The sequence below is a fragment of the Populus euphratica genome, unplaced genomic scaffold, assembly GCF_000495115.2.
Source record: "Populus euphratica unplaced genomic scaffold, PopEup_1.0 scaffold150.1, whole genome shotgun sequence".
Lineage (NCBI taxonomy): Eukaryota > Viridiplantae > Streptophyta > Magnoliopsida > Malpighiales > Salicaceae > Populus > Populus euphratica.
In genome coordinates, this window is record NW_011499998.1 from 122312 (window position 1) to 133938 (window position 11627).

Genomic DNA, 11627 nt, shown 5'->3' on the forward strand with positions numbered 1-11627 from the left:
GGGGGGGGGGGGGTTGGGTTTATGAAACAAACCTTAAATTCAAGTTTATATTCAACGACTCTTACATTTTTAGGATTTCTAAAATGAAGACTTTTTCTAACTTCGGGGATGTCATGGCTTGCACAATTGGTCACTGTTAAACAGAACCTTTTAAATTTGATAATTGAGTCCTTGAAAAATGTAACGTTGGGAACCAAAGATTAAATTTTAGTCAATCCTCTTATCAGAGGCTAAAAATAATATATCCATTTAAATTCAGCAGTTGAAGGAATTACATGGTGTAGCTGATATTCCCAAATCATTTAATCAATCAAGAAAAAAAAAGAAGAAGTAATTTTACCCCTTTTGAGTTTGACTTGGACTTGTTACTGCTATGATTTGAGATGGATGATTTCTCCTTTGCTTCTTTCTTCACAGCTCCGGTTACAATCTCAAATATTGTTGGGAGATCATTTATCATAGTGAAAAGACGTTTCCTGTGTCACAACTTGCATTATATGATTGGGAAATGAAAGTTGATAGACAAATTATTCACATCAGCTGGCAAACAGGCATTGCAAAGAAGAAACAAACACAACACTAGAGAGGCAAGTTTCTATGCTCCACCATGAAAATCTTTCAAGCAGAGAGAGCTAATATCAAGAGGAAAAAAAATCTTGTTGATGCAACTGTTGTTTCATCGCTTTTAGCAGCAGTCTCACCAAGATGAGGCCATCAAAGAGTTAAAAACACAAACTACTTTATCACGCAACAAGCTTATACATCTTGTATTAAAGTGACAGGAGAAAAGGTCTTTTCATTTAGAACAGCATCAAGAAACAAATCTCTGTTAAAAATCTGTACTTCACAATACTGCTATTAAAAAAGGTAGAGGCATCAGTATATAACAGATATTGGTATGCAGCATTAACTTGGTTGTTATGAATTTAGTTTCTAACTTCTACAATTTAAATCAATTGTAATAAAAAAATGTAAAAACAATTTTCTTGCAAATAAATAATTACTTTGGAATTTTGATAAATAATATGAGCATTTCTCAACCTATCAGACCTTGAAATCAGATAAGACCATAAAACAAATAGCTGATCATTCTTAATTACATACCCTTTTCTCTTCTATTCATAATGTCACAAACATTAAATTGTGGGCTCTGAGAAAAATGTTATTAAGAATCTCCATAAACTGGATCTGGGGTGATTTAAATTCCCAACAAGAAGCCAAATCCTAAGCTTCAGTTAAATTACAACATGAAGAACATAACAGACATTGTGAGCACAACTATGAAAGTGCACGGACATCTGATCCCCTTTTTTTTTTTTTTTGGATAACTAAATAACTAGAAAGAACAAAATATTCTTTTATGTAAGACATTGAAACACCAATGTTGGAAGCAGGAGAGGGGGGGCGGGGGACTTGCCTATCAGTTTTATCAAAACCAAATCTAGAGCCAAAGTAGAAAGCCACAGCAAGCAACCACGCGTCACTATGAACAGCAACTAGAGAGAGCCAGTCTTTTTCTTGCATCCCATCTCTGGCAAAGTTAATTCCAAGTGCAGGCTCTGGGAGTTCGGGAGGCACTTCCTCAGCAGGTAAATTGACTTCCCAGTGTTCATTAGGGAACCCATACAGGCAAAGATTCTCCTTCTCTGTAGGGCACACTAGTTAGTTACATGTATATTTGAACATCATCCACCGTTAAAATGAAGTGAGAGACTATAACTATGATTAAAAATAAAATAAGAGGCAATAAGTTTATAACTCTATTTTTCTCTTTTGCAAGCTATCCAAATCAATCGGCAAACAAAGATCACAACAGAAACAGTAATATCAGCATCCATCTCAAAAATTCAAATGCAATCACAGATGCTGGAAGGTGCAAATGCTATTGGAAGTGATAAGGTGCAGTTCCTCCTTAAGCTGCAAATAGAAGGCGTACAAGGAATTATACAGAAACGCCACACTGAAACGTAAGAAAAATAAAGCTCCTAATTATCACCCTTGACTTTGTTATAGACGTCAAGAAAAGTTAATTAGCAGAACCAAATGAATGAAAATAGAGAAGCTTGATAATCGTAAGAACAAATATAAAAGATTGTTTGAGTTCTACGTCCAAAGTTAATTTTTCTGTGGTTTGAAACCAAATCAAGCATACTTCTAAGGTGGTATAAATTTCAACTTGTTTTAGACAACCACTGGATTTAAAATCTGAGACCATAAATAATACAAAATCCAGCATATCGATATTTCAAATCATAACAAACAAGTGGAGTGTAAGTAGGAGTTGAAAAAAACTCACAGAAATATAGCAAATAGAACTCATCTCGACACAAATAGAAGAATCCACCCAGATCAATGCCAAATGTTTCCATGCACAACAGAAAATGATTCGCTCAAGGATCCCTAAACAAAGTTTGCTTGAATTTTTGAAGAAAACACATCTCTGTCCCCAACTCAAGATTGTGGAGGCTGGAAACGTAGCTTATGGAAAATGCATGTAGTATTTCTCCTTCTTAACAATCAAGTAACTTCAATAACTGTTTGAAAAGAATAACTTAAATCTCAAGTGCGAAGCCGAAAATAAGTGAAGGAGAACACATCGTAAAAAAGAAGAAGAAGAAGAAGAGTTTAAGCTTAAAGCCGCACTAACCAGTTTTTTTATTTTTTTCAAAAAATAGCAATGCTTTTATTAATCAGTTGAACTTTACTCCTAATAGAGTTTTTAATATACAAAAATTCAAACAACAGAACACCACCAAGAAATGAAAAAAAATTAAAAAGCGTGGTAGAAAGATAAAAGAACCCTAACCAGGATCACACTGCTGATAAAATTCTTCTACATCTGCCAAAAAAAAGAAGAAGAAAAACCACCACAAACAGACGTAACATAACTCACAATGCGAAATCAAAATCCGAAAAGAGAATTGAGAGAGAGAGAGAGAGAGATAGCAGTACCAGTAGTTAGGGCTTTGATCATTCCAGCTCTACGGCCTTTAAGATCCCTGAAAACCTCCTCTACAGTTCGGGGGTTGTACTGGGCGCCTCCGTCCATTTTTCCGTACAATTCAAACAAACAATTGTGCTGCAGAGAGACCAAGATAAATAAAATAATGTAATTATTATAAAAGAGAGAGAAGAGAGATAATAAAGGAAATCTATCTTGTTTTGGAGGGGTATTTATATTTATGAAGAAACCAAAAAAGAAGTTACTTTTTTTTTCTTTTCTTTTTTCTCAGTACTTGGTAGCAGAAGCAGGAGAGTGGAGACAGGGACAGGCCTCAAACAATAAAAATAAATAAATAAAGAAAGAAAGAAAGTCCCGATGACTAATAATCTTCTGGTCAAGTGATGGGGAATTCCTTGAATTTTAAAAAAGGATTTCAAACAGGACTCTAACTGTATAGGTCCTATCTGTGATTAAAGAGAAAGAAAAAACTCAAGGTCCCACCCAATTTGTTGTTTGCTTCCTTGCTCCAGCTCAAGTAGTTGTTTTTAATATTTCTTTGGCAATCATCATCATCTGAGACTGGGAGGGTGTTCTTCCATCCTTCAAATCAGATTTTAAGCTAGCTTTTGAGACATCTAACTGAGGTGAATCCTCCAGCCGAGTTCAGTATAAAGTATAAACTAGATCCTGTCTGCCTTTCTCTGCAGCCCACGAGTATCCGAAATTTATAAATCAATTAAAAAAAAAAAACAAGTTTGACGTGGATGATAGAGACTCTCGTTATCCACGTCGCATTCGGTCCTCGGCTGAAGGATCCATGATGTGATGTTTTTGGGCTCACACAGCTCACAGACACAGCCTCGGGCACACAGATTTCTTGAATCCAAATCCAGAATTGAATGGTGATGCTGAAGTGAGCTGGAGTGGTTTTCTAATCCCTGTGCTTTGATGGACTACTCTCTCTCTCTGTCTCTCTCTCTCTCTCTCTCTCACCTGTGAATTAAGATGGGAATCAAAGAGCGAGAAGAGTACGATATCTCAATCAAGAGCCATCTTGCTTTACGGTGATTGAAGATCGCGTACCTGTCATACACGTGTATGATTGTTTGCTCTTTAGAAAACATACAGTTTTGTTTTCCGTTTTAATTTTTTTTATTTTTTTATTTTTTTATATACCATATCAAAAATTAATTTTTTAAAATAAAAAATAATTTTTTAATATATTTTTTCTAAAAAGTTACTATAATGGTATCAACAACCATGGCTATGCTGTTCTGGTGGCACCGACGGCTGACTCTATTATAGTTGCCGCGATATTAACCTGCCCCCATGGACTTCCACATTATAGATCTTGTGTTTGAGAGAAATGTTTGTTTGTTTTTTTTATTTCAAAAATGTGTTTAAAACTTTTTTATTTTTTTAATTAATTTTTTTGAATGGTTTTAATAAGTTATATCAAAAATAAATATTATATATATATATATAGATACATATATTATTTTAATTAACTTAAAATAGAACCAATGCAATGCCATAAAAGTTCTTAATTAACCATAATTAAAGTTCATAAAAGAATGATAAACTACTACTAATAAACTAGTCTCATTGGCGCTTTATAGATCGACCTTTAGCGAAGAACCTTAAACTAGTGATTAAGCGCGCAGGTTAAGATAGGTGCCTGCAAACAATATAAATAATTAGCATTGAGGAAACTTGAGAACACCTAGATTTGTGGAAACATACAACCAGTCCAGCATCTGAACTCCGATAATTTATTTCAATTTTCTGAGGCTTCTTATTTCATACAATCACAGCAGGTCGGAGGAGTTTACTAGCTAAGGAGATTTATATCAAGATGGTGTACGCTATACCGGTGGGCATTCATATTTTCTGAACATCTGCTGAGGCCTTGTGAGACCAACAAAAATTCTCTGAGAAAACCAGAATGCCTTGGACTGATTTCACTATTCAGTGAGCAAACCCACAAAGTGCTTTTACTCCCTGCAACTTCACGGAAAAAACAGAGTAGAGGTAACAATACTTTTGAGTTCGAGGTGCTGCCCTGAGCCAATTTATAACATCTCAAAATTCTAAATGAAGTCACCTCCCCTCAGTATCTGGAAGCAGAAATATAAAAATCTTCAACAAGGAGTGAGTAGAGAGTATTGAGCTTGGGCCAACACAGCAGTGATAAGAATCTTCACCGTAACTCAGATTCTAGAGCTGGTTATTCCACATCTATCATAAGACAGGTATGAAGTGATAATAACATAGAAATGTAAAAGACGAGGTAACACGACATAAAACAGCCTGTAAAGGATAAGCATCAGGTGGTTTTTCTCAGGGAAACAGTGTCTTCATATACAATGAAGGTGCCTGCAGCGGAAAAAAAGACTTTATCAATTGAATACAAGCTTATCGGACCATCAAAGTATAGAGCTTCAAAACTGACAGATCATCTTTTGTCTACAAGAAATTAGCTGTAATGGTCATCAAGTGCAACAAAAAAGGACAAGCTAAAGGGGTTTTGCAGGCTCTCTCATGAAGGCTAAAAATCCAAACCATGGGTCATGCAAAAGTAAACATTAAATGGTGTAGAAGAAGAAGAAGACTGGAAAAACCCAAATCCAGGGGCAAAGTCCATCCCATCAAATATAATCAGATCCCAGTTTTTTCTTCAGCTATTATGTGAAAGGGGATTTTTCCCAAACATAATTTCATATGATTTCAAGAAAATGAATCACCTTTGTCATCATGGGATGAATCATGTTCCTTTATCTCTGGAACATGCTTTTCAAGAAACTGCTGAGTAGTTCTCCAGTAGTGATCACCACCAGCAAGCCAAGTGTCCATATGCATGCCATTAGGAAAATCCACAAAGACGCACTCTCTATTATGAGCAGCTGCTTTACCATAGAGCATTTGCATATGGAATGGAGGAACCATTTCATCTTGCAATCCAGAAAGGAAAAGAATTGGCTGCTTAATCTGCATTAAGAAGGTCAATCCAACAGTGACACATCGAAAGAGGAAATTACATAAAACAAAAGGTAGAAAAGAGTCACCGCACTGTAATTGCCATTTCCAGAAACGCAATTCTGAAAATAGCTAGTTCAACTTCAACAACCTGTGTTATATAAGCAAATCATACAGGATCGGCACATGCACTTTAATTCTTCCACAAACCAAAGAGAAGCAGGGGACACATCCAGCCTATAACTCCAAATATATATTCTCAAATAATAGAAGATATAGATGATGTCCTATGGGTGGCAACAAATGATTGAGACATGGTCTTCCACTCGTTTTCACATGCACAAATGCTTTGCATTCATAAATAGTCAATAATGAAAAGCATGAGATTCCACTGACATTTAACCTCACCTGGCCAACAACGTCAATGGTACTCCATGGAGAACGTACAAGAAAATTAAGAAGTTTAGGCCCTTTTGAACTCGTGCCTCCAATAAACCACTTTAGGAAGGGCAGTATAACTCCAGCCATGTCCAGAATGGATGTAAAAGTGTTTTCCAGGATCAATGCAGCAACCTGAAAGGATAGACCGGATAAAAGATGACGATGAACACACAAGAAAAAAAAAAGGGGGTGAAAACAAATTAATACTCACAAATATAGTCTGAGGACCTCCAAAATGGAAAGTGAATAAATTCCAATAACTCCAATAAACAGTAACAAAGATAAATAGTAACTAGTATGTGTACAAATTGGATTGCAGTGAGCTTGGACAAATCACCTTCTTTATTTGGTTTCTTTCATGTCGATGAAACGAATAGTTGGGAGAAAAAGAAAATGAAGGTATAGCATATCAAGATTATCATATTTTAAACTGGAAAGAAATGCAAGATGAAAGCAAAATACAAAGAGAAGAATAAAGAGCTGTCCTAGCCATCACAAGAGCATCTGCAACAAGATGAATACAAAAGAGACTGTATCATCAAAATTTATGAGAACCTAAAAGCACAATACGAGTGATTTAAAACTACATAAATACATGAAACCGCATGACATGATTAGTAAAAGCTTGTTCAATTATTCAGGAAAAAACATAAACAAGATTTTAAACTACATAAATAAACAGCATATGGTACTAATAGAATTATCTGGAGCAATACCTTATCAGGATTGTTTTTTGTGAGAAGAGCCCCAACTGCACCCCCAAGTGACCGCCCAAACACAACTATTCTAGATGTGTCAATGTCAGTCCTCTGTGAAAGATGGTCCAAAGCAGCCTACCCAAAGAAAGAAAAGCATACAAGGACTGAGAACAAAGCTATAGTCTACGCATGTAACCATTGGGAGATAAAGATGGCAGGGCCTAGAGAACAACACCTGAGCATCTTTTGTGATCCCGTGCTGCGAAGGATATCCATCACTTGCTCCATAACTGTTTAGATAAAAGAAATGACGAAGCATTTGTTTTCAATCAGACAAGCAGAAAGAATACAGAAATATAAACAAAAGGAAAAATGGTTAGCAAATGCATACCCTCGATATGAAAGCATGAACACATTGCACTGCAACCTCTGAATCATTATGCGAACCATTTCAAGACGATGGGCAATGTCTGAAGGTTAATAGTTAAGGCCTCTAGTTTCAGGGAGCTAATAAGTAAAAAAAACTTAAAGCTGAATGAACCCAATACAGGACAAATATTTATAATGGTGAATCATGGCAAGGATACTTCCAGCATTCTCTTGGAAAAATAGGACAGTCGGACCTGCAAAACCATCATAACTAATTTCTGAGCTCGGAATTTATACTATCAGGAACGCAACTAAAGAAATGACACGTTCAAATTTAAACTAAACCTAATCCCAATTAAATTTAAAAAATAATAATCCTTTACTCTAAATCAAATTCCAATTTCATGTCCGCCTATTTAAACCCTAGCTGAGATTTAAGAAATAAATGAATGACCGAAAATAATTGTAGTGATGACCTCGGCGTTCAGGGAGTGCTTTAATGAACCACGCGTGAAGACGGACGCCATCGGAGGATCGGAGCCAAACGTCCTCGTAAAGGAGACGGAGTCGGGCAGGAGTGACCGAGTAGGATTTAGTGAGACCGGGTAACACCGGGACGTAGACAAGCTTCTCTTGAAAGGCTACAAGCAAAGCCATCCCTGCTACCACTATGCCTCCTACTCCGTACAGCAACACACCCACGTACGACACCATTTCCTACTGTTGCTCTTATCGTTTTGATTTAACAGTCTTCACTCTCTCTCTCTCTTGCGGTGACCGTGAGGAGCTGTTTGTTTACGATTTGATTTGAAATAGAAAAACAAATAAAAACATTGATGTTTGTGTTGGGTGAATCTATCTGTCCATTTTTCTTTGGATCTTGGGGTGGAAGGAATGTGTTGGAGAATGTGGGTGCACAGGTGTCAGAGTCAGACCTAGACCTCCCTGAGATTTAACCCGATTCAAGGCTCGGGTAGCTGGGTGGTTGAGTCAATTCCCAAGTCAAGCTGCATCTTTATCAGAACAAGTTGTTCTGGACTTTTAAAAGAAATGATGTTATTTGGATAAAAAGTCTTAAAAAAATGAATTAATTTTGTTTTGAAAAAAATTTTAAAAATAAAATTATTGAAGTTGGTTTAAAACATATATATTTTATTAAAATTATGATTTAAATTAAAGTTGAATAAAAAATAGTTTAATATGTTTAATTAAGAATGCTTTTAAAATTGAAGTTATAAAATAATTTAAATATATATATATTAATATTGATGATTTTTAATTTAAATATTGTAAATTTAACTACTATTATTATTCTATCATGAGTTAAATAATATTTTATATAAAATATTTTTTATTATTCTATTAAACTATTTACAATTCCATCATGTATGAAATACATCCAATAAGGACCATAGTTTTCATAAATTTCTTAAGAGCGCAACAATATAAGGTAAAATATAATTAGGAATAAAATTGGGATTATGATCAAATTCTACAAATATTACATCATCAAGCAATCTTCGTTTAATTTATGTAGTATTATTGAATAATATTTAACGCTAGTTTTTCAAATAAAATACAATTAAAAATATTTTTTTTTATTTTGTTGGGTCGAACCTGATTCAATATAGTTTTAACTTTTAACCGAACCGGTATGGTTAAAACAATGAAGAATATCTTCACTGTTCACGTAAATAGTGGAGACATGCTCTATTGTTCATTGAAGAAAACCCATAAACAGTGGAGCTATGCTCCACTGTTCATGAGTTTTCTCATCACAAGAAATAGCTAAGGGTTGCTTCTTGTAAACTTGTGGCACAACCACAATTGATGGTGGGCCCTACTAATAAAAAAATTACTTTTTGAGCATTACCATATGTTTGTTTTGTTATGGTTGCTTCAAATGCAAAAACAACCACGCAAACAAATAGACTCTTAATTGGTTCTCAATTGTATTTGGTTAGATCAATTAGATTATAGGTTTATTTTTGAAGTTACCTAAATTTGAACTGATCAATTTTCAATCCAATTCAATAATAACTTATCTCGAGTTAGGCTATATATTGGAGAATCGTTGAATTGACTTACTCAACCCAGTAAAATTTAATAACAATGGTTAAAAATATATGAACAAATAATAATTACATAACAGTTTTATCGGTTTAGCTATTATATTAATATTTTAATATAAGAAATATTTTAATAAAAAGGGATATAAGGGGTCAATTGTCCTTTTTTGCCCTTATATGGCTCCACCATTGATGCGAGTAATATAAAATTATTTTTCAAAATACTATCTTAACTTAAAGGCTTGAAACCAACACTAATTGATTTTTTTTATATATTTAATTATAATTAGAAGAATAAAATTTATGAGATTTTAGAATTTTAATATTATATCAAAGAATTTTATCAACCTAGATTTTTAAAATATTAGTTAAAATCCCAAAATTGTTTTATATTACTACTAATACTAGTGTTTGAACTTTTGACTTAAAAATAATATTTTGACATAGGTGTGTTGAAGTCTGTTTCTCTCCCATGGGCTTCAAGACCAAGTTGAGGTTTAAGATAAGGTTGTTAATATTATGGTTCCAGCAATATGATCCATCTTTTTTTGGCAAAGTGGCTGGTAGATCATATTTGTAGCTTTTTATTTGGGGATTCTTTAACAATTAAATTAGTGTCAGTTCAAAGGGATATCAATTATACTTTTGAAAAAATAGCTTTTTAAGATATATCTTCTTTTTTTATTTTATCATAACTAGTTAGAGATATTTCAACCGTGATGAGTCAGAGATAGTTCTATCCTGATGAGTCATAAATCTTTTCTACATTAACAAGACAAAGGTATATCTACGATTGAAAAATAAAGAGTAAAAAAATAAATATGAAGAAATGTTATCTTTTTCTTTTTTTTTTTTATAATTCCTGAGGTCTCTCCTAACGTATTAGCAAAATATCTGTCTTGTTCAGATAAAAAAAAATTTACATATCAAGATAAGATATCTTTGTCTTGTTAGTGTAGAAAATATTTATGACTCATCAGGATAGAAATATCTCTGACTCATTAGGGTTGAAATATCTCCAACTAGTTATGATAAAATATTTTTGACCCATAGTTATGGAGTTAAAGAGAGCATAGGTCTAGCGTCGGTAGATCTGGTAGATTTCTAGATTTATAGACATTAGGAGATGGTGGGTTTAATAGCTTGCCAGGCTCATACACGTTTAGGCTTAGTATTTGGTTGAGCTAAAAAATGGTGGGTTTGATAGCTCGTCAAACCCGTACATGTATAGGCTTAGTGCTTGAATGAGTCTAAAAATAATAAGTAATAACCCTCTATTTATCCATACATGTGAAAGATAGTCCCACACAAACAAAATAATAATAAATATTGATCTTTCAGTAACCCCCCAAATCTTTAGGTCTCATATACAGATTTTAAAAAGCCTTTACCAATAGTATATGAGGCCATTTTTTATCTTTTCTATAATATTGTGTGCACCTCTCAAGACATTGTTGGGATCCTTAAGTCCATGTGTCTTTTTTTTTTAATGGAAATAAGGTTTGACTTAGGGAACGAAAAGAAGATTAACTTTCAATATTGTATTTAAATAGTCCTCTTGAGATGTGTGGAGATATGAAAGGTTTTTTATATAATGGTGGAGATAAAGGGATGTTTTCTTTATAACCTTAATTGTTATTGATTTTACTTTTCTTTCACTTTTACTTTTTTTTTTTATTTATGAAAGAAAAAACTATTCTTGTGGAAAAAAACCCCAAACCCAAGCCACCTCTTCTTTAATTTAAGAAAAAACTCATATAGCCATCCATAAAACCTCTTTTCAAATCTTTATTTTTGAATCAAAACAAATAGATCACAAAAACATTAGACCCATCTACAGAAAAAAAGTATCATGTCCCTTGACAAGGAGTTCATTTATAAAAACTTTCATGAAGGACTCCAAGTAAGATAAAATCATTTTAAAGGCCAAACTCCAAACGCAATTTGAAGGATGAGATGGGTCTCCTGATCTGATTAGAAAACTAACGGTGTTGAGCATCCCACTACAACTGAGAGTCTGACATAAAAATGATGGGCTTTAAGACCCAAGAAAGATGCAAATCAAGCCTCCAACATGCCATGAATAAATTAATATAACTAAAATGGTCAAATATTACAAGAAACCAAGTT

General features: G+C 33.9%; 2 protein-coding genes across 7 annotated transcripts in view; both read right to left on the reverse strand.

The window, feature by feature from the left end:
• The window catches only part of LOC105140713 (PHD finger protein ALFIN-LIKE 4), a 5792-nt gene extending 1879 nt beyond the window's left edge, over positions 1–3913 (reverse strand). The window contains exons 1-5 of one of the 5 annotated variants that reach the window (XR_845225.1): positions 3446–3913; positions 2953–3079; positions 2807–2839; positions 1418–1646; positions 341–476 (exon numbers count right to left, since the gene is read on the reverse strand). Coding sequence is in view for 1 of the 5 variants with exons in the window: in XM_011047655.1 (XP_011045957.1) it covers positions 341–476; positions 1418–1646; positions 2807–2839; positions 2953–3049 (495 nt within the window). In the remaining 4 variants the exon portion in view is untranslated. Of the gene's footprint in view, positions 1–340; positions 477–1417; positions 1647–2806; positions 2840–2952; positions 3399–3445 lie in introns of those variants that run through there. The other 4 variants (XR_845226.1, XR_845224.1, XM_011047655.1 and 1 more) reach the window with 4 other exon arrangements.
• Positions 3914–4625: 712 nt separating this feature from the next.
• Positions 4626–8368, reverse strand: LOC105140714 (protein bem46). 2 transcript variants are annotated; one of them, XM_011047657.1, is made up of 8 exons: positions 7905–8367; positions 7647–7682; positions 7451–7529; positions 7295–7349; positions 7078–7194; positions 6329–6493; positions 5689–5932; positions 4626–5061 (listed from the first exon to the last, which is right to left on the reverse strand). In XM_011047657.1, the coding sequence occupies exons 1-8, from the start codon at positions 8140–8142 to the stop codon at positions 5045–5047; spliced, it is 951 nt and encodes a 316-aa protein (XP_011045959.1). In that variant the 5' UTR covers positions 8143–8367; the 3' UTR covers positions 4626–5044. The 2 variants fall into 2 exon arrangements, with proteins under 2 accessions (XP_011045959.1, XP_011045958.1); XM_011047656.1 differs by having other exon boundaries at positions 4635–5320; positions 7905–8368.
• Positions 8369–11627: the final 3259 nt, after the last annotated feature.

What these genes read in the sequence shown, in the direction of transcription:
- LOC105140714 (XM_011047656.1), bottom strand. Translation starts at nt 8,142, where the DNA reads ATGGTGTCGTACGTGGGTGTGTTGCTGTACGGAGTAGGAGGCATAGTG. An exon ending in TTCATGCTTTCATATCGAGG is followed by an intron (nt 7,350 to 7,450) that starts GTATGCATTTGC and finishes TTATCTAAACAG; the next exon opens with TTATGGAGCAAGTGATGGAT. An exon ending in TTCATCCCATGATGACAAAG is followed by an intron (nt 5,321 to 5,688) that starts GTGATTCATTTT and finishes TTTCCGCTGCAG; the next exon opens with GCACCTTCATTGTATATGAA.